At 44.1% G+C, this 21,249-nt stretch overlaps 1 protein-coding gene across 1 annotated transcript in view; it reads right to left on the bottom strand.

The window, feature by feature from the left end:
• Positions 1-21,249, bottom strand: part of adam9a (ADAM metallopeptidase domain 9a) — a 90,063-nt gene that overhangs the window by 7,026 nt on the left and 61,788 nt on the right. The window contains 12 exon segments of the mRNA XM_070447363.1: positions 810-888; positions 1,995-2,136; positions 2,489-2,594; positions 2,690-2,770; positions 3,054-3,237; positions 3,368-3,473; positions 3,690-3,885; positions 8,368-8,460; positions 9,335-9,506; positions 9,796-9,929; positions 13,560-13,641; positions 14,389-14,507. Of these exon segments, the coding sequence (XP_070303464.1) occupies positions 810-888; positions 1,995-2,136; positions 2,489-2,594; positions 2,690-2,770; positions 3,054-3,237; positions 3,368-3,473; positions 3,690-3,885; positions 8,368-8,460; positions 9,335-9,506; positions 9,796-9,929; positions 13,560-13,641; positions 14,389-14,507 (1,494 nt within the window).

Genomic DNA, 21,249 nt, shown 5'->3' with positions numbered 1-21,249 from the left:
TATGATATTACAGTTATTAATATCCCGTTCGTAGGATAGTCTCAAATGGAGCTCATGCAGTTTACTCTCCAGTGATTGCACGTTCCCCAGTAGGACAGTAGTTAAAGGCGGATTATCCACTCGCCGACAAATTCTCACCAAGTACCCAGATTTGCGGCCCGTGTATCGGCGTCTCCTCTTCATGCGAATGACGGGGATTTGGGCCTGGTCCGGAAGGAGCAGTAAGCCAACGCTCTGAAGTTCAAAGACATTCAAAGTTCCTTCATAGAAGTCGCTCCCTCCGTAGGTATAATTCCGTGGGTCTAATTCAGACTTGGCATGTCATAACAACAAGATGCCCAGCGCTTCATACACAGAGCGCTCCTCACCCGCAAAATTTCAGTCGCACCCTATGGAAAACACTTGTCTGTCCAATGCATGTACATAGCTTTCCCATTCCATAGCAAGCTGATCTATCCATTGGTGAAATAATTAAAATGTCGAGCTAAGTGAACAATTTTTTTTATTTTTTAAATATAAACTGTTACTTTTTTGGTGTTTAAACCGTTTCAGAACGGAACAAAAAAAAGAATGGTACTGTTCAGAACTAAATGATAAGAACATTATTTTAATTGCAACCTCTGCTTTTCAGACAACCTGGGGCACAGCATGTTTAATGTTTCTTAGTCAAAGACAGACAGATGATGAGATACAGGGAGAGAATCTACTAGCCTCAAGTCTGTGATTTATGGGTTAGAGAATTATTTTAAAAGATTACATCCATACCACCATGAAACTTTCATGGGGAAAGTTTGGTGACTGAGACTCACTCTGTCTTTGACAATGGTGTTGGGGTTGGCTCTCGGAGGAGGGCCTCGGCTAGTGTTGGCCTGAGGTCTGCTGTCGGCCCTGTGCACAGGAGGGRAAAAACAAACAAGCATGTCCTATTATTTAGTTTTGTGTTCATTTCAGATACAAATGCAAGATATAGATCTGTCATTCTCAGTAGCTAGGTTTCCATCCAATTTGCAACAGATTTTCATGCAAATATTCTAGAATCTGCATAAAGAAAATATGAGCATTTTCCCACCAGTGGTATGTTTCCACTAAATAGACTTGTTGCGGATAAAAATCAGTGTGTGATGATGAAGTTCACACAAAATGTACTTTCTCACTCAGGTTTTCTTGTACAGAATAAACATTTAAAGTTCAATGTGTTTCCATCGCGTTTTCAACTGTACTGATAGTTTTGTAACAAAATCTGTTGCGTTAAATAGCAAACGAGCCTCCTCTGGTCTTGGCACCTGCGCTCTAGTCAACAGCTCGCAGATACAGTGCGGGTAGGCTGTGAGGGTAGGCTAGTCTACATGACAAGATTATTATGGATAAGAGCAAGAATATTTTTATTTGTCAAACGGAAGTTAAGCATCAATCATCATGTCACCAGTAGAAGACCCTCAATATTTTTAGGAAAGCGGCATTAAACTCATCACCGTGCCACCATGTCGAACGAACAAATCATCTGTCGGCATTAATAAAATTATACCGAAACTTCCTGTTTCCATCACAGCTGTCGTGATTATGTTTTTAAACGACATGACTTTACTCGCTTAAAAATTGTGGATGGAAACGTGGTTAGTGGCATCAAGTCTGACAAGCGGTAGATCTGTTCTATGTGTAATATTTGTATGCTTGGCCTTGCTTCCCCATAACTTTCGTTTTTGTCAACTTCAAAAGCTAAAAATATATWTTTTTGTTATTGAACACATATTTCACAGTGGTTTAGATGGTACAATGATTCTCTACACTTGCTTGTTGTGTCACATAAGCTGGAATCAGGCAGAAACTTCAGAATTTTTGAAAACAGTAATCGTCAGAGMTAAATTCTACATATCGTGTCTTTAAAGTAAGTCAAGGGCAATCATGAAATAAATATGGTCTATATGGTAAAGGAATTCAGTGTATAGAATAATATTTGGGACCCAGACTAAGAGAAGTTGATGAAGTGGACTCACTCGTAGCCCTGGGATCTTTTCCTCCTGCAGAAGCGCCTCTGCAGCTCATTCCTCCTGAAGAAGACGAAGAGGCCCAGCGCCATCAGAGGCAGTACCAGAAAGAAGAAAACCAGCAGCCCATCCCTTGTGGCGGTGTCCTTGTCTGTAGGGGGTAGGAACCAACAGTCAGGGGTAGGGACCAACAGTCCCAATCAACCTGTCTAACAATACTGTACTTCAATGTATCCTGGGAAATAACAGACTGACACAAGGTCTTGCATCTCAACTGGCTTCAAGTAGCCTCTTATTGTCCTCTTTGAAAAATCTATTTTTAATCTGGACAAGTAAGACTAAATTAGTAAATTCTCATTAGGCCATATTGCTTACACCCATTTGGTATCCAAAACACACAGATGTCTTCAGATCATAGCAGGTAGATTAGGAGAAGAAGATTCTTCTTTAGACTATGYGCCCATGGAGTCTGCTCTGAGAGGGCCTTTGTGCTGGTCACTCACCGTTCCACGTAGGGCCGCTGTCCACGCTGCCGCCGAAACCTTTAACTTCGCAGTAGGGCGGTGCCCAGCCGTTCTCACAGTGGCAGTTCCTGTTGCTGTTACACACCTAAAAGCGGAAAATGSAAGCGTATTAGACAAAGCCCAGACACCTGTAGGACACACACCGGGAGACGATTAATTTAGTAGTAGTGAATGACCTACCCCGTGACTGTGGCATTTCTTCTGGATGTCACAGTCGTAGTTAAGCACGTCGGCACTCCGACATTCGTAATTCAAACAGACCTGTGGAGCGATAACGTGAGAAGTCGCTCAGCGAAACGCTCCTGCGAAAGTGGAGAACAGCGTACCTAATTCTGTACGCAGACGCAAATAACTGCATCTGGGCTTTGCAACTACTGTATCGCCTGGAAATGGTCTCTAACAAAGAAGATAAGACTATGGAATTGAATGGAATTTATTTGGGTGAAAAAAATTATACAATGTACAATGGCTCCCCAGAGGATAGCTCCTAAAACCAACCCGTTTCCAAAGTGGTCCTGCAACTTGTTCGACTTGCTCCTCTTACCTTGTTCTCTCCACACTTGGTCCCCTCGTTCACCATGCCAGGGTCTGGAACGTCCGACCCYAGCAGAAAGTCAACGCCCCAGCACTTGATTCCGGCGATGGGCGTCTGGATGATGGAGGGCTCGATGCCAAAGACGGTGACCGACTGGACGTTCTCACACTGCAGCTTCCCACACATGGCATTCCTATACAGAGTGACAGACGGGTAAACACACAAGTACACATTTTCCTCATGCCGTCAACATACATTGTTGACAACTGTATTTGCTGTCGATTATACATTGACAAGAATGCAAGTCACAGAATTTGTCTGACCTGCTCTCACACTTCTTGTAGCCATTGTTCTGGTAGCCGCAGTTACCAAAACGATCCCCCTTGGAGTTGACATCTTTGAAACACACCTCTGGGGCAGCCTTTGCCTCTGTACAACAAGTGGGAAATTAATGAATTTACAGTACAGTGTCCATTGTTTTATTTGCACTGATTTGTCTATAAATGTTGTACTACCAGGAGAAAAAGAGTAGGAACAGCAGGGAGAACAATTGTACCACCAGAGGGCACTCATAAGCAATTGTTCTGGACATTGTGATTTAGAAGGCAGCAGAATTCCTCTTATGCAGAGCAAAGGGGAACTCACTTGGGCCAAAGATGGCCCGGCATTGTCCATCGTATTGCTGGCACTTCCCATTGTAGCAGTAGGCCTTAACCACTTTGCAGGGTTGGCCGTTCTGCTTGAAGACGTCGCTTGGACACAGTGCAGATGAGCCGTTGCAGTACTCCGAGAGGTCGCACTCATCATTGCTACCTCTACACACTGAGCCCCCTGGCAAATACTAAGAGAGTAAAGACATCACATGAACAGTGTGAATATCAGACCTGGGTTCAAACTAACTTCAGTACTTTAGCTGGGCTTGACTGAGTTTGCCTGCTGCAATGATTTTTTTTTTTATAGTTGCAAAACTGCAAACCCAGGATCGGTACAACTGCAAACCCAGCCTCAGAAATTGATMAAATTTGGATTTGTGTCACTGATCTACACATAATACCCCACACTGTCAAAGGGGAAATATGTTTGTAGAAAGGTTTACAAATGAATAAAAATGAAAAGCTGAAATGTCTTGAGTCAATAACTATTCAACCCCTTTGTTATGGCAAGCCTAAATAAGTTGAGTAAAAATGTGCGTAAGAAGTCACATAATACGTTGCATGGACTCACTGTGTGCAATAATAGTGTTTAATTAACATGATTTTTAAATGACTGCCCCATCTCTGTACCCCAAACATACAACTATCTGTAAGGTCCCTCAGTCAAGCATTGAATTTCAAGCACAGATTTAAGACCAGGGAGGTTTTCCAATGGTTCACAAAGAAGGGCACCCATTGGTAGATGGGTAAAARAAAAGAGCAGACATTGACTATCCCTTTGCGCATGGTGAAGTTATTAATTACACTTTGTATGGTGTATCAATAGACTTACTCATTACAAAGATACAGGCTTCCTTCCTAACTCAGTTGCTGGAGAGGAAGGAAACCGCTCAAGTATTTCACCATGAGGTCGAATGGTGACTTAAAAACAGTTACCGAGTTTAATGGCTGTGATAGGAGAAAACTGAGGATGGATCAACAACATTGTAGGTACTCCACAACATTAACCTAAATAACAGTGTGAAAAGATGGAAGCCTGTACAGAATACAAGTATTCCAAAACATGCATCCTGTTTGCAATAAGGCACTAAAGTAATACTGAATTATTTTTAGCAAAGAAATTAACTTTTTCTCCTGAATATGAAGCATTATGCTTGGAGCAAATCCAATACAACACGTCACGGAGTACCAGTCTTCATATTTTCACGCATGGTGTTGGCTGCATCATGTTATGGGTATGTTAGTCATCGGCAAGGACAAGGGAGTTTTAAAAAAAATATACAAATAAACAGAACAGAGCTAAGCACAGGCAAAATCSTACAGGAAAACCTGGTCTGCTTTCCAACAGACACATTCACCTTTCAGCATTACAATTACCCAAAACACAAGGCCAGATATACACTGGAGTTGCTTACCAAGACAACATTGAATGTTCCYGAGTGGCCTAGTTACAGTTTTGACTTAAATTGGCTTGAAAATCTATGGCAAGACTTGAAAATGGCAATGATTAACACCAACTTGAAAGAGCTTGAAGAATTTTTAAAAGAATAATGGACAACTATTATAAACTCAGCAAAAAAAGAAACGTCCCTTTTTCAGGACCCTGTCTTTCAAAGATAATTCATAAAATTCWAATAACTTCATTGTAAAGGGTTTATTGTAAACATATCTTCATTGTAAAGGGTTTAAACACTGTTTCCCATGCTTGTTCAATGAACTATAAACAATTAATGAACATGCACCCGTGGAACGATTGTTAAGACACTAACAGCTTATAGACGGTAGGCAATTAAGGTCACAGTTATGAAAACTTAGGACACTAAAGAGGCCTTTTTACGGACTGTGAAAAACACCGAAAGATGACCAGGGTCCCTGCTCATCTGCGTGAACGTGCCTTAGGCATGCTGCAAGAAGGCATGAGGACTGCAGATGTGGCAAGGGCAATAAATTGCAATGTCCGCACTGTGAGACGCCTAAGACAGCACTACAGGGAGACAGGACGGACAGCTGATCGTCCTCGCAGTGGCAGACCACGTGTAACAACACCTGCACAGGATCGGTACATCCGAACATCACACCTGCGGGACAGGTACAGGATGGCAACAACAACTGCCCGAGTTACACCAGGAACGCACAATCCCTCCATCGGTGCTCAGACTGTCCGCAATAAGCTGAGAGGCTGGACTGAGGGCTTGTAGGCCTGTTGTAAGGCAGGTCCTCACCAGACGTCATCGGCAACAACTTAGCCTATGGGCACAAACCCACCGTTGCTGGACCAGACAGGACTGGCAAAAAGTGCTCTTCACTGATGAGTCGCGGTTTTGTCTCACCAGGGGTGATGGTCGGTGTCACGCTTATCGTCGAAGGAATGAGCGTTACACCGAGGCCTGTACTCTGGAGCGGGATCGATTTGGAGGTGGAGGGTCCGTCATGGTCTGGGGCGGTGTGTCACAGCATCTTCGAACGGGGCTTGTTGTCATTGCAGGCAATCTCAACGCTGTGCGTTACAGGGAAGACATCCTCCTCCATCATGTGGTACTCATTCTGACATAACCCTCCAGCATGACAATGCCACCAGCCATACTGCTCGTTCTGTGCATGATTTCCTGCAAGACAGGAATGTCAGTGTTCTGCCATGGCTAGCTAAGAGCACGGATCTCAATCCCATTTAGCACGTCTGGGACCTGTTGGATCGGAGGGTGAGGGCTAGGGCCATTTCCCCCCAGATACTGACTGTTACTTTTGATTTTGACCCCCCCCTTTGTTCAGGGACACATTATTCCATTTCTGCTTGTCAAACGTCTGTGGAACTTTTTCAGTTTATGCCTCAGTTGCTGAATCTTATGTTCATAGAAATATTTACAAGTTAAGTTTGCTGAAAATAAACGCAGTTGACAGTGAGAGGACGTTTCTTTTTTGCTGAGTTTACATTCCAGGTGTGCAAAGCTCTTAGAGACTTACCCAGAAAGACTCACAGCTGTAATTGCCAAAGGTGATTCTAACATGTATTGACTCAGGGGGTTGAATACTTACCTAATCTAGATACAGGTGCATTCGTAAAGTATTCAGACCCCTTCCCCTTTTCCACATTTTGTTACGTAATAGCCATATAAAAATAAAAAAAATGGCCCTCTTCAATCTACACACAATACCCCATAATGACAAAGCCATATTTACATAAGTACTCAGACCCTTTGCTATAAAATATGAAATTGAGCTCAGGTGCATTCTGTTTCCATTGATCATCCTTGAGATGTTTCTACAACTTGATTGGAGTCCACCTGTGGTAAATTCAATTGATTGGACATGATTTGGAAAGGCACACACTTGTCTATATAAGGTCCCACAGTTGACAATGCATGTCGGAGCAAAAACCTAGCCATAATGTCGAAGGAATTGTCTGTAGAGCTCAGAGWCAGGATTGTGTCGAGGCGCAGATCTGGGGAAGGGTACCAAAAAATGTCTGCAGCATTGAAGGCCAAGAAAACAGTAGCCTCCATCATTCTTAAATGGAAGAAGTTTGGAACAACMAAAACTCTTCCTAGAGCTGGTTGCCCGCCCAAACTGAGCAATCGGGGGAGAAGGGCCTTGGTCAGGAAGGTGAACAAGAACCCAATGGTCACTGACAGAGCTCCAGAATTCCTCTGTGGAGATGGGATAACCTTCCAGAAGGACAACCATCTCTGCAGCACTCCACCAATCAGACAGACATTTAATGAAGCCCTGAGTGCTCTGGAGCAGGTTCTCAGACTGGGGCGAAGGTTCACCTTCCAACAGGACAACGATCCTAAGTACACAGCCAAAACAACGCAGGAGTGGCTTCGGGACAAGTCTCTGAATGTCCTTGGGTGGCCCAGCCAGAGCCCAGACTTGAACCCGATCGAACATCTCTGGAGAGACCTCTAAACAGCTGTGCAGCTGTTTAGAGGCCCATCCAACCTGACAGAGCTTGAGAGGATCTGCAGAGAAGAATGGGAGAAACTCCCCAAATACAGGTGTGCCAAGCTTGTAGCGTCATACCCAAGAAGACTCGAGGGTGTAAATGCTGCCTAAAGTGCTTCAACAAAGTACTGAGTAAAGGCTCTGAATACTTACGTAAATGTGATATTTATTTTATACTCACACATATACATATATATAAAAAAGTTTTTGCTCCGTCATTATGGGGTATTGCGTGTAGATTGATGAGGGAAAAATAAATGTAACCAATTACAGAAACGCTTTAATGTAACAAAATGTGGAAAGGTCAAGGGGTCTGAATACTTTCCGAATAAACTGTATATTAGTGTTTTATTTTCCATAGTTAAAAGGTTTTACATTTTCTTCCACTTTGACAGAGTATTTTGTGTAGTTCGTAGACAAATTATAATTAAATCAATTTGAATCGCACTTTGTAACACAACAAAAGGTTGAAAAAGTCGAGAGGCATGAATACTTTTTGAAGACACTGTATCTAGCAAACTAGGTAGATGAAAGCAAACGCTAAAAGTATTCGAAAAAAGCTTAATAGTACTTAATTATCGAAGTATCTGGTGAATATTGCTGCTGTTCAAATTCCTTTCTTTCTAGTCTGTCCCTAATTTGAGGTTCATGTAAAAAAAAATCTGATGGTTGACTTGGTTTTTAATACCAATAACATAGACAGCAGTGCTACACTAAATGGAAGTTACCTGACAATTTTTACAGCACACTCCATAAGCACACTGTGCTCCACCCTTGAGCTTGCAGGTCTTGGCTTCACAGCACGGGTCCTTCTCACATTCCTGTAGGGGGAGAAACAAACACCATGAACAATCAGTGAGCAGGAGGCCACCATCACAGACTATTATGGCATTCTCCAAAAATACTGCTGTAGTCCGAAACAGCACCCTATTCCCTATATCAGGAATCGTCAACTGGCGCTAGTAGTTCTGAATGGCGTTAAGGAGAAAAAGAGCAAAATATGGCCTTAATTAGCTGGCTTGCTAGCTTCTCTAGGCTACTCCAGTCAATTCAGGCACTGTTATATGGGAAGATAAAAAACATTGTGGCTGCTACACGTTAGCTAGTCTTGGCTGTAGCCGATTAGCGTCTCACTCTCTACATGATTTTTAAAGTAGTCAAAGGTCCCATATTCCTAGCACGCCTTGTGACTTTACAAACTTGTTTAATGCATTATGCAGTATGTTTTGTTTGTGATTTAGATGTTGTTGTGACCAGTAGAAATKAATGGTAAATAATGTAGTGTCATTTTGGAGTAACTTTTATTTTACATAAGAATATGTTTCTGAAAACTTCTATATTAATGTGGATGCTACCATGATTACAGATAATCATGAATGAATCTTGAATAATGATGAGTGAAAAATTAGAGGTCATACCCCTAAGATATGCTAATCTTTAACMATTTTTTGGAGGGTATGATATTTATCCCTCTAACTTTCTCACTCATCATTCATGATTCCCTGTAATCATGGTAGCACTTTAGAGCCCTGTCTATGGGCCTAGCACCATATCAGGGTTGGAGTATATTCCATTTCAATTTAGTCAATTCAGGAAGTAAATGGAAATGACAATTCCTCTTTTTCAGTTTACTTCCTGAATTGACTTAATTGAAAATGATACCAACGTTGCACCATGTCACTTTGTAACGGTCACCTTGTCTGAGCCACAGTCACACTCCTCTCCCATATCCACCAGTTTGTTGCCACAGTAGGGGGCGCTGTAGGCCTCTTCAGGATGCGGGATGTTAAGCAGGCAGCTGCCCCCCGTGTTCAGGATCATCTTCTCAAAGTCGTCGGCGCTGCAGCTGCTGAAGTTCCGCGAGCCACTGAGAGGGGATAAGAGACAGAAGAAGCTGGGTTAGTACCAGGATATGTGATGGTGTAGAGTGCAGTTTCCCCTAGACGACACTGATCCTAGGTCTGAAGTTTCCCCGAGACGACACTGATGCATTTCCCCCACTAATGGTTAAAGCTAGGATTGGGGTTGGGGAAGCTGATCCCACATATGTTCTTTGGGGAAACTTTGCACCACAGCAATATTTGACCCTCCTTATGTAAGGACAGATCACCATGGGAAAAGTGGTGAAATTAGTCTGAGGGTCGAGGAAAACTCACGTGGCGCCCGAGTTCATAATACAACTGGTGACCCCGCAGTGGCAGTTACGCCCGTCGTCGTGGTTCATGCCCAGGTTGTGGCCCAGCTCGTGGGCCACGATGGACGCAAAGGACGGGATGTTGTTGTTGGTGAACTGAAGGCAGAGAAAGACATAGAACGCTCATTAGAAATCAAATGAGGGCTATAGGCTAAACAGCGTGGACACAATTGATATGTCCCAAATGGCACCCTATTCCCTATATAGTGCACTAAATTTGACCAGGTTCTGGTCAAAAGTAGTGCATTACATGGGGAAAAGGGTGCCATTTGCGACACACACCATGCCCATCTTTACTCTAATCGCGTGTAAGACCAGTTCAACTTGACTTGGGTGTTAAGGGCTGTCCACACCAAGGACGATAACTATAACAATAACGAGTGAACAAGAGTGTTCACACTACAACGATAACTATAAAAGCAGTTGAGAATGATAACGAGAGCCAACGTTTGGATCACTTTCAGAGAGATTCTTTCCCTGTCCCTCCGACGATAAAACATTGACAACCAATCAAAAACACGTTCTATTGAAGTGTTCTTGGTTGTAGGTGCGCGAGGATGCTCGAAGAGGAGAGAAGCAGAGTGCACGGTAAGCTTGCCTGAATAACTGGGCATGTGTGAGCATATTGGTGGCCACATTAATTATAGGACGACTTGGGAGAATGATGATCCACAACAAACAACGCATATCAGTATGAGAAGGACATATTTTCCTATGTTATCTGTTAACACTGATACAGCCTGACAAAATAGAAAATACCCATTACTGATTCAAATAGTTGCCAAATCAGGCATAGACTAGATCAGTGGTTCCCAACCTTTTTTAGTTAGTGTACCACCAACTGAATTATACTCTGCCSCGGAATACCCCCATGTGTGCATTTKACCAGTAAGTCTATGGTCTCATGAGTCTTCAACTACCCCCTGTGGACTGGCCAAGTACCCCCTGAAGTCCTAGTACCCCTGGTTGGGAACCACTGGGCTAGATTATTATTTTGAAATGAAACATGCATTCAAAACAMAGGGCTTTTTAGCGGTTATTGAAATTATATTCGCTGCAGGTTACAGCCCAGACTAGACTTTTTTACTCACAAAAAAAGTCTTAAAAAATAAAAAAGTATTATTGGGGCCTCCCGAGTGGCGCAGCGGTCTAAGCCACYGCATCGCAGTGCTAGAGACATTACTACAAACTGTCCCCCCGGGTTAGGGGACAGTTTGGCCAGGGGGGCTTTATTTGGCTCATAGCGCTTTAGTGAATCCTTGTGGCAGGCCGGGTGCCTGCAGGCTGAATYCGGTAGCCAGTTGAACAGTGTTTCCTCCRACCCATTGGTGCRGCTGGCTTCCAGGTTAAGCTGGCGGGTGTTTCGGAGGACGCATGACTCCACCTTCGCCTCTCTTGAGCCCCTTGGTGAGTTGCAGCAATGAGACAAGATTGAAATTGTGGAGAAAAAGGGGGGTAAAACACACACCCCCAAAAATGTATATATATTATMTATTTTTTTGTTGCATTATTGCATTGTGTTGTTATAGCCTAGTCATTTTCTTGTCCCTAAAAAGTTAAATCAATTGGAAAGATTTTCAAGCTGGATGCCCACGGGACTGGGAGCGTAGCCTGGGAAGTGCACAGTCTAGTCTATCCTAGGCTACCTGTCACTTCATCATCTGATTAAAACAAATATTTCCCTGTGTAAATTCATTGGGTATAGACTATTCACTGCAGTATTAGGGCTAATATTTAGCTAATGAATAATGGGTTGCATACGCTCCTAACTAAGGCTACACATCTCTGGTATGTCTTGAAGGTTATCTTTGCGCAATTACGCACCTGGCCTCTCCGCTACAGCTTTTTCTCTTTAGTCTTGGAGTCCCAGGAAAAGCCAGACTACAATAGCTTGTTGTACAATGATTTCAAGCATTTTATGTACTACTACTAGTCTATTGAGGAGAAATTACAGCTTGTTCTTGCTTGCTGAATGTAAAATACAGGAGCCAAAAGAACTGGCGGGGAGTTTGAAAGGAGCGAGCGCGCGCGATTGTGTGATCAAAATTCACAACATGTAGCCTGCTAATGTACTGTACCTTTTTGGACCTTGTAAACAGTTGAGAATAGACCCATAACCGATCCAAATGGTTGCATAAATCAGGCCTAGGCTGTATGCATTTATTTCAGCAAGAAGCATTAAAAACAGGATGTTCGGGCAGTTATTCAAATGTTCCTACATCACTGCAGTTTACAGCCCCTAGACAATAATTGTGTACTGACTTGATAACAAATTCCTCACTGAACTGTAGCCTAGGTAGAATAATGTTTCTGCCTAAAAACGTAGGCCTAATCAATAGTGGAGCTTTGATTCTTGCACTTTGACAGGTAAATATTTTTAGCACTATTAAGCTTCTTAATTTGGCTACACAACTATAGCCTCTATCTACCAGCTGTTAGCAATAGGCTATAAGCTACGGACGCAAGCCTCTTTACTATAGTATGTGCACGTTATTCGAATATACRAACTGATGTTCTGTGAGTATGAATTTCTGTGGCCCAAAAATAGGCCTATTTTAACATTGAAAATGATTTTCTCCATTAAATTGAAATATCCATATGACATTGTTACTTGCAAGGATATACCATGACATTTATAATGATTCATTTAATAAAACAAACTTTTCAATGTAGTTTTTAAGACACACGCCCCATAAAAAAGCCTGGTAGCCGTCCGGTAGCCTTCAAGTGTGTAGCTTGTCGTTTATCTTGGCCAATCAAAGCAGCAATGAGTCTCAATGTGTAACAAGTGTAATGAGAGTTCACTAATGCAATGCAAGACGGAATAAAATTACGGAGTTAAAGTTAGCGAAATGAGAAAGAGTAGACTACAACTAGCAACTTTCAGGTAGGCTGTTGTATTATTTGAATGGGGTTAAGGTCTCCATTGGCTACTCCAGTTAATACAGGCACTATTATATGGGATGACAAATGACGTTGTCTGCTACAAGTTAGTTGGTTTTGGCTGTAGCGTCTCACTCTCTGCCTCCGTCTGCTTATTCTAGACCTAATAGCCTTCACATGGAGAGAAGCAGGCTTGCTGCTGTTAATTGCTGATTGTAGGCCAAATTAACTGTCGGGATCACTTTTGGCTAGGGATAACATTTTTGCATTGCAAATGGTTGCACAGACAGAGAGATGAGCACAGTGAAAAAGATCCAAACAAATTGACAACCAGTAGAAAAATAGATAAAGGCGTCAGTTTCTATATAATGAAAGGCTGCTTAGTATCTATCGAACAAGCAGCAACTACGCAGAGACATGCACGGAGTATGAGGTGAGKATATTAAAGGAATACTACACTCAAAAACGATCTGTTAGTATTTTGTTAATTAGTCCACTGTTAATGCAATCCCCCAAAATGTTGCATGTCAGCAGTCAAGATGGAGCACTTTCAGTAGAGAGAAATAACAGGTATGAGATGTGTTTTACATGATATGATGCATTTGGGAGAGTAATCAGTGGAGTCCCAAGGGAGCAACTGTTAACTCGAAATGACACAACGACAAGGTTCCAGTTTAACAAAGTTTACTATACCATATGAACACACTACAAGGTAGCCATCGCACTCCAGGCTAGGTCCATCAACAGAAAGACTTCCCGCGCAGGCGCACTCTTGACAGAGTGATAGCCCCGTAATAACAGAAATATAGGGATACTTAAAACATGAACTTAACAGCAACTTACTGCGTTGATCCCACCCCCGTGACTCCGCGAGCAGACCGTGCTGACAAAGGCCATCCCAGCAGTGCCCCCAAAGCTCTTCTTCCTGGAGAGACAAAAAATACAGAGAGACTATGTAGCGAGAGACATAATAAACCCAGTGATAAATTACTATTTTGTCTCTCCTGGGCCCATGTTCATCAAGTGTCTCAGAGTAAGAGTGCTGATCTAGGATCAGGTCCCCTGCCCATGTAATCTTACTTATTATGATTGTAAAGGCAAGACTGGTCCTAGATCAGCACTCTGACTCAGAGAAGCTGAATATGAACCCTGTATTCTATGAGGTTAAAGGATAACTACACTCAAAAATGATTAATACAATTTTTTGTTGTTGATGTCAGTAGTTAATGTGGAAGGACCACCAGAGGGCAGGCTGGGCTCACGGATGGTAGCCCAACAAGGCATGGGAGACAAGGTAACCAGAGGCAATTGAGCACAGCTGACACTACTAATGAGATATTCTCCTTCCCCTATAAGAGAGAGTATGGAACCAGCAGAAGGGGGGGGGGGGAGAACTATCTCTGGAAGATGGCCACCGAGACAGAGGAGCGATCTATGAAGAACCATTAAGACGGTGACAATCCCGTGACCTTTGTTGTAGTTTAAAGACTCTCGTAGTGGACAAGATATTGAGGGAATTACCCAGTGACTTAAAAAGGGTTGTGGGGCAAGCCAACCCGTTGTCAGCCGACGACATAGCCCAGGCGGTGGAAACATATCGGTCTACAGGGGAGTTGTTAAAAAGTGACAAGGAGGAACGGAAGGATTCTTCCAATCCCGTACCACGACTCACCCMGGCGCGTCCGCCACCGAAMYGTCCAAAACCCCTCCGGAGGTGGGAGAAGTCATCCCCCACACAGCAGGGTCGGTGTTATAAATGTCAGTCTCCCAACCATTATGCCCCACAATGTCCTAGCAAGGACGAGCCCATGGGCACAGAGTCATCACTGCCCACCCCCACACATCTCGGTTTGAGGGGGCAGGATCAACACTGTTGGTTAGCAGAAATAGCTTCAGCCCCAGAGATTCCAGTTCGAGTCGAAGSACAAGATGTGGTAGCCATTCTCGACTCGGGAAGTATGGTTACGTTAGTAGAGGAGCGGCTGGTGACCTCCGCAACACTGCTACCAGACAAAGTAGCCGTATCCTGTATCCATGGAGACACCCACTATTACCCCACTGTGAATCTGCCTATTCTCACTCCAAAAGGAAGGTGTACAGTCAGGTCAGGGAAAGTGCCCCANATATGAACACACTACAAGGTAGCCATCGCACTCCAGGCTAGGTCCATCAACAGAAAGACTTCCCGCGCAGGCGCACTCTTGACAGAGTGATAGCCACGTAATAACAGAAATATAGGGATACTTAAAACATGAACTTAAATATCTCCCACTTTTCTTTAAAGATAAAACATACACAACATAATTAAATGTCCAAGATTATTCAAGTTCCCCATTACAAATGGGTTGTGTGACAAATGTTTTATTTGTATTAATCAAGCTGCCACTTTCCATTACTTAGAGCCTGGAGTAGCACAAGACCGGATGCTCCTTTTTTAGTCAGACAGTCAGCAAGCTGTTCCTTTGTGGTCGACCACAGCATCCACTGGATTCTCTGTGCTTGAATAAGTTCCTTGATGCTGCTAATCTCAAGACGAAGTCTTTTCTCTGTGACAGACTTGGTTGACTTCACAGCATCAACTAATGAGTAGTTGTCAGTGACAAACTACAGGTAGAATGTGCCGTTTTGTCTCACCAGTGGTAAGCTCTGAGAACAGAGTTGCAAGAAAGATAGCATTGTCAATTCCATCCGCAAGAGTTTGTCCAGCAAGTGTGCTTCGGACAACCCTTCTGATCCTTTTTGACTGCCAACAGATAGGTGAGAATCTTCGTCCTTCACCAATTAACACGATTAGATGTCCACCTTGTGTGCCTCCATCTGTAAGGTTCCCTAGGGAAGCATCACTGAAGACAACTAGTTTCAAAGAGCCATCTTTTCCAACAAGCTGAAACTTTAAAGTCACTTGTTGTAATTTCAACTTTGTTTGTCTCATGAATGGTTTGTACAGTGGCGTGTTTTGTGTTAGATGCCAAGTTGCAACCATCAAACATCAGGTCTACTCTGTCTAGCAACCCATAGGACAATTTCTATCTTTGACCTCAATTGATCAGCTTCAATTCCACAGAGAGGGGAATTCCTTTGTACGGCTCTTGAAGAATCTATGTGGATGGGTTGAAGATTCTTGATATAGCTCTCCTGTTGCATCAGTATTGCTTCATCAACTGTAATAAACTCTATGCCAACATAACAAAAGTTATCATGCTCCTCACGGCCGACCTGGAAAACAGCTTTGAGGTGTGGAATCACAGTTGTAGCAAAGGTCTGTGAGCCACCCCAGATAAAGTCATCAACATGACAGGCAAGTACTCCAGTCACATTGCAGTCTTGATCAAGCCAATAGAAGACTGCAGAATCCACTTGTGACATTTTCCCACCTGTATTCAGCATTGTTGCCTCGACTTTGTTGTACCAGTAGAGTGATGCATCTGCCAGGCCATACACACACTTTTTTGTTTCCACAGTGTTCCTTCGCTCTTAGCTTCAGGCGGAGGTCGGATGTGAATGTCCCTTGACAGCTCTGTTCCCTGCAAAAATGCAGATTTGATGTCTATGGAATTAAGTTTCCATTTTTTCTGGCAGATCACTGACATCAGCAATCTGAGTGACTCTGAGGCGCATGTCGGTGAGTCTTTTGGGAGTTCTTTAGCAGCCAGCTCCTCAAAACCTCTAGCCACTAGACGTGCTTTAGGCACTATTCCAGTTAAGGATTCTTTAAGGGTACACACCCACCTTGTTGAGACACATTTTTGGCCAATGTCTTTGACTTCCTCAAACACTCAATTTTTTCTCCAATTACTGAGCTCATCTAGCTTAGCTGAGTCAAATGACACGTCCTTTGTTTCAAGTACATCATCATTTTGAATGTCATTCTGTTTTTCTCGATTTTCCATTGGTTCAATTCTGAKATTATCTACAAGTGACAGGTCAGCTGACCCTGTTGTACCAGAAAGTGTAGCTGGTTCAGAGTACTGCAAGTTGTACCAGTTCTGGTGTTTTCCTTTTGCTTTTCCTGCTCGTCCAATGACGGTTGCTGTRTGTGGAATACCACTTTCTCTGTCCATGTATTTAACAGTTTGTCCAGTTTTCAGATTGGAACAACCATGTTGTCTTAACACATGTGTGGCTGTTGAATGTTTCCCTCATTTGAACCCTCAACAGTATTACCTGTGTCATGGTTGAAGGTCTCTGCTCCATTTCCTGTGTCAGCTTCAGTGTCCATATAATTGGATGCGACATCTGGTAGGTTTGTGTCTGTTAATGTGTCCTTTTTGTCATTTTCATTAGGAGACTGATTCTCAGCAGCAGCCCCTCTATCTTGTTGATCATTTACTTTCCGCAATCTTGAGTGATGCACCCTGACAATGGTGCGTCCGTGCCTCACAAATATCACCACACCATCTTGGCCAATGACTACTCCCGGTCCTTTCCACTCTTGACAGTCAACTCGTTTGTAGTACACTTGGTTTCCAGTTTCGTACTTCTCATTTTTACATGGACTCTGTGTGATGTCTTTGTCTAAAATGTTTACACAATAGTGGCCTGAGGTAGTAAGTTCAAGAGTCACTGATTGTTTAAACATCACTGCCTTGTCATGTTTTATGTCTAGTACAGCCCCTGCCTTCTTGAGGGAAGCTTTGCTTAATAGTAAGGGGATATCTGTAGAAACCACCTCTGTTTCAATGTGACACTTACTCTGACCAATTTTTGCTGGTATCTTAACTCTCTTGGTAGAATGGATGATTTTCCCATCTCCAAATTTGAAAGCTCTGTTGCTTGGTGTGTCAATCATATTTTGTACTTCTTTCATATTTAGTTCACTGACATAGCTATCAAGCCATTTTGCACCACACACTGTCAGTGTACATGCAGTATCAATCACAGCAGATTCTAAGGATTCAACTATAAAAATCTCAGTATCAGAAGCAGATTAGTTTGAAAAAGGTGTAATGTTACACTGCTCTATCTCTGTGTTTACATTTTCCTCTGTTAGTTTAACTTGTTCATTTTTATGAGGACAGTCTTTAACCCAATGGTAAGTGCTTTGACAAATAGCACATTTTGATCTCCTTCCATATTTGTCCAGCGGATGTGTGCCGGGCAATGACTACTAAGCCTCAGTCACTCAGATTGCTGATGACAGTGATCTGCCAGAAAAAAATGGCAACTTAATTCCATAGACATCAAATCTGCATGGTTGTCTTGAATGTGACTTGTTGGCGCCTTTTCTCTGCTGCTCAGTGTAATATGCTGCGTCACTCACTTGCATTCCATCTGTTATTGGCGCGACAGACGTCTTTTCACCCAAAATATTGCCGTCTGATGCAAAAGTTAGCACAGTACAAGCAGTCAAAGCCAACTGTTTCTCCCTACCATATAGACAGTAAGTATCTCGCAACTTGAAGGCTAACACTGTATCCGGGAGAACCATGTTGTACTTGCGCATCCTATTGTACCCTCTGTTCGAAATCAATGATGTAGTCCGTCATTGCAACCGAAATATCTCTCGTAACACTGTCAAAGTTTGAATATGCCTCGTAGGCACGGCCTTTCTCTTCTTTAAGAAATACAGAATCCAGTGATCTGATCAAAGTTCCCATACCATCATCCTTGTTTAAATCCCCAATGGATATTTCCAGTGCTGTATCTCTCGCTCTTCCCTCGAGCGATAATACCACAGCAAGTGCTTGCTTTTTCGCGTCCAGATTAGTAACCCGTGTCCAGATTCCAAGTTCATTTTCCCAACTTTCGTACGACCTCTTCTCGTCGAAGCGACGTGGCACATTGTAGTTATTAGCCATCCTCTGCTACCAATGATAACTCGACATGACACAACGACAAGGTTCCAGTTTAACAAAGTTTACTATACCATATGAACACACTACAAGGTAGCCATCGCACTCCAGGCTAGGTCCATCAACCCCCGCTAACTCTCTCCTCTTCCATCCTATCATCTCTTCCCTCTGCTTCAAACCTTCTCCACCTATCTCCTGATTCTGCCTCCTCACCCTCCTCTCCTCCCTTTTGCATCCTTTGACTCTCATGTCCCCTATCCTCCAGGCCGGCCGTCTCCCTCCTGCCTCCGTGGCTCGACGACTCATTTTGCGAGCTCACAGAACAGGGCTCGGGCAGCCGAGCGGAAATGGAGGAAAACTCGCCTCCCTGCGGACCTTGCATCCTTTCACTCCCTCCTCTCTACATTCTCCTCTTCGGTCTCTGCTGCCTAAGCACTTTCTACCACTTCTAAATTTCAAGCATTGCCTCTAACCCTAGGAGCTCTTTGCCACCTTCTTCCTCCCTCCTGGGAATCCTCCTCCCCCTCCCCCCCCTCCTCCCTTGAGAATGACTTCGTCAACCATTTTGAAAAGAAGGTTCGACGACATGCCGATCCTCGTTTGCTAAAGTCAAACGACACCGCTGTTCTTGCTCACACTGCCCTACCTGTGCTTGACCTCTTTCTCCCCTCTCTCTCCGATGAAATCTCGCGGTCTTGGAGGCCGGCCGCCCAACAACCTGCCCGCTTGACCCTAGTTCCCCTCCTCTCTTCTCCAGACTTTCCTTACCTCACCTCGCTCATCAACTCATCTTGACCGCTGGCTTACGTCCTTCCGTCTTCAAGAGAGCGAGAGTTGCACCCCTTTCTGAAAAAAACCTTACACTCGATCCTCCGATGTCAACAAACTACAGACCAGTATCCCTTCTTTCTTTTTCTCTCCAAACTCCTTTGAACGTGCCGTCCTTGGGCCAGCTCTCCGGCCTATCTCTCTCAGAATGGACCTTCTGATCCAATCAGTCAGGTTTCAAGACTAGTCATTCAATGAGACTGCTCTTCTCTGTTGTCACGGAGGTGCTCCCGCACTGCTAAAGCTAACTCTCTCTCCTCTGCTCTCATCTTCTAGACCTTTGGGCTGCTTGATACTTGTGAACCATCAGATCCTCCTTCCACCCTCTCCGAGTTGGGGCATCTCCAGGCGGCCCACGCTTGGATTGCGTCCTACCTGACAGTCGCTGCCTACCAGGTGGGCGTGCCGAGAATTCTGTTCTCCTGCACCACGGTGCTCTCACCACTGGTGTCCCCCAGGGCTCTGTTCTAGGCCCTCTTCCTATTCTCGCTATACACCAAGTCACTTGCTCTGTCATTCCTTACATGGTCCTCTCCTATCATTGCTATGCAGACGACACACCAATTAATCTTCTCCTTTCCCCTTCTTGATAACCAGGTTGGCCGAATCCCCACATCTCTGCATGTCTGGCGACATAATCAGTGTGGATGACGATCACCAACCTCAAGCTGAACCTCGGCAAGACGAGTTGCTCTTCCTCCTCGGGGAAGGACTGCCCGTTCCATGACCTCGCCATCACGGTTGACAACTCCTTGTGTCCTCCTCCCAGGTGCTAAGAATTCTTGGCGTGATCCTGGACAACACCCTGTCGTTTCTCAAACTAACATAAGAGCGGTGACCCGTTCCTGTAGGGTTCATGCATCTAACAACATTTTCGCAAGAGTACGACCCTGCCCTTCACACAAGGAACGGCGCAGTTTTCCTAATCCATGGATTGTCATCTCCCGCTGGATTACTGCAACTCGCTGTTGGTTCTGGGCTCCCGCCTGCTGACATTTAAACCCCCTACAACTCATTCCAGAACGCCGCAGCCCGTTGGTGCTTCAACCTTCCCAAGTTCTCTACGTCAACCCCGCTCCTTTCCGCTCTCTCACTGGCTTCCGTTGAAGCTCGCATCCGCTACAAGACCATGGCTGCTTGCCTACGGAGCTGTGAAGGGGAACGGCACTCCGTACCTTCAGGCTCTGATCAGGCCCTTACACCCAAACAAGGCACTGCGTTCATCCACCTCTGGCCTGCTCGCTCCCTACCTCTGAGGAAGTACAGTTCCCGCTCCAGCCCAGTCAAACTGTCGCTGCTCTGGCACCCCAATGTGGCAACAAACTCCCTCACGACGCCATGTCAGCGGAGTCAATCACCACCCTTACGGAGACACCTGAAACCCCACCTCTTTAAGGGAATACCTAGGATAGGGATAAAGTAATCCTTCTAAACCCCCCCCCCCCCTTAAAAGAGTTAGATGCACTATGGTAAAGTGGTTGTTCCACTATATCTAAAAGGTGAATGCCACCAATTTGTAAGTCGCTTGGATAGCAGCGTCTTGCTTAAATGACTTAAATGTTATTAAGTCATTGGCCCGCCTCCATGAGCACAGACATTGATCTGGCGTCATGGGACAGACCTTTTCTACTGTTCCGAATAAACCCCCACCTGAAGAAATCCTCTTTAGACCATGCGTACCTCGGTAAGCTGAGGGGGCGAAGGTTTGAGTAGAGACCACAAAAAACTTAGGGTAAAAAGCTAAGGTTGTAATGGTTGTTGAATTCCTAACCAAACCACGTGGAGCATTGGCTACACTGGTGGAAATGGTACAACTCAGACTATCGATACCGACAGAATAAGAGCAAATCTTCGATACTAATTACTATCTGCAGCTAGGAATTATGTACCATGGAATGCGAAGACCGACAACC

The sequence above is a fragment of the Salvelinus sp. IW2-2015 genome, linkage group LG15, assembly GCF_002910315.2.
Source record: "Salvelinus sp. IW2-2015 linkage group LG15, ASM291031v2, whole genome shotgun sequence".
Classification (NCBI taxonomy): Eukaryota; Metazoa; Chordata; class Actinopteri; order Salmoniformes; family Salmonidae; genus Salvelinus; species Salvelinus sp. IW2-2015.
Note: the sequence above shows the minus strand (reverse complement) of the source record. Positions and strands in the feature narration are given on the sequence as shown.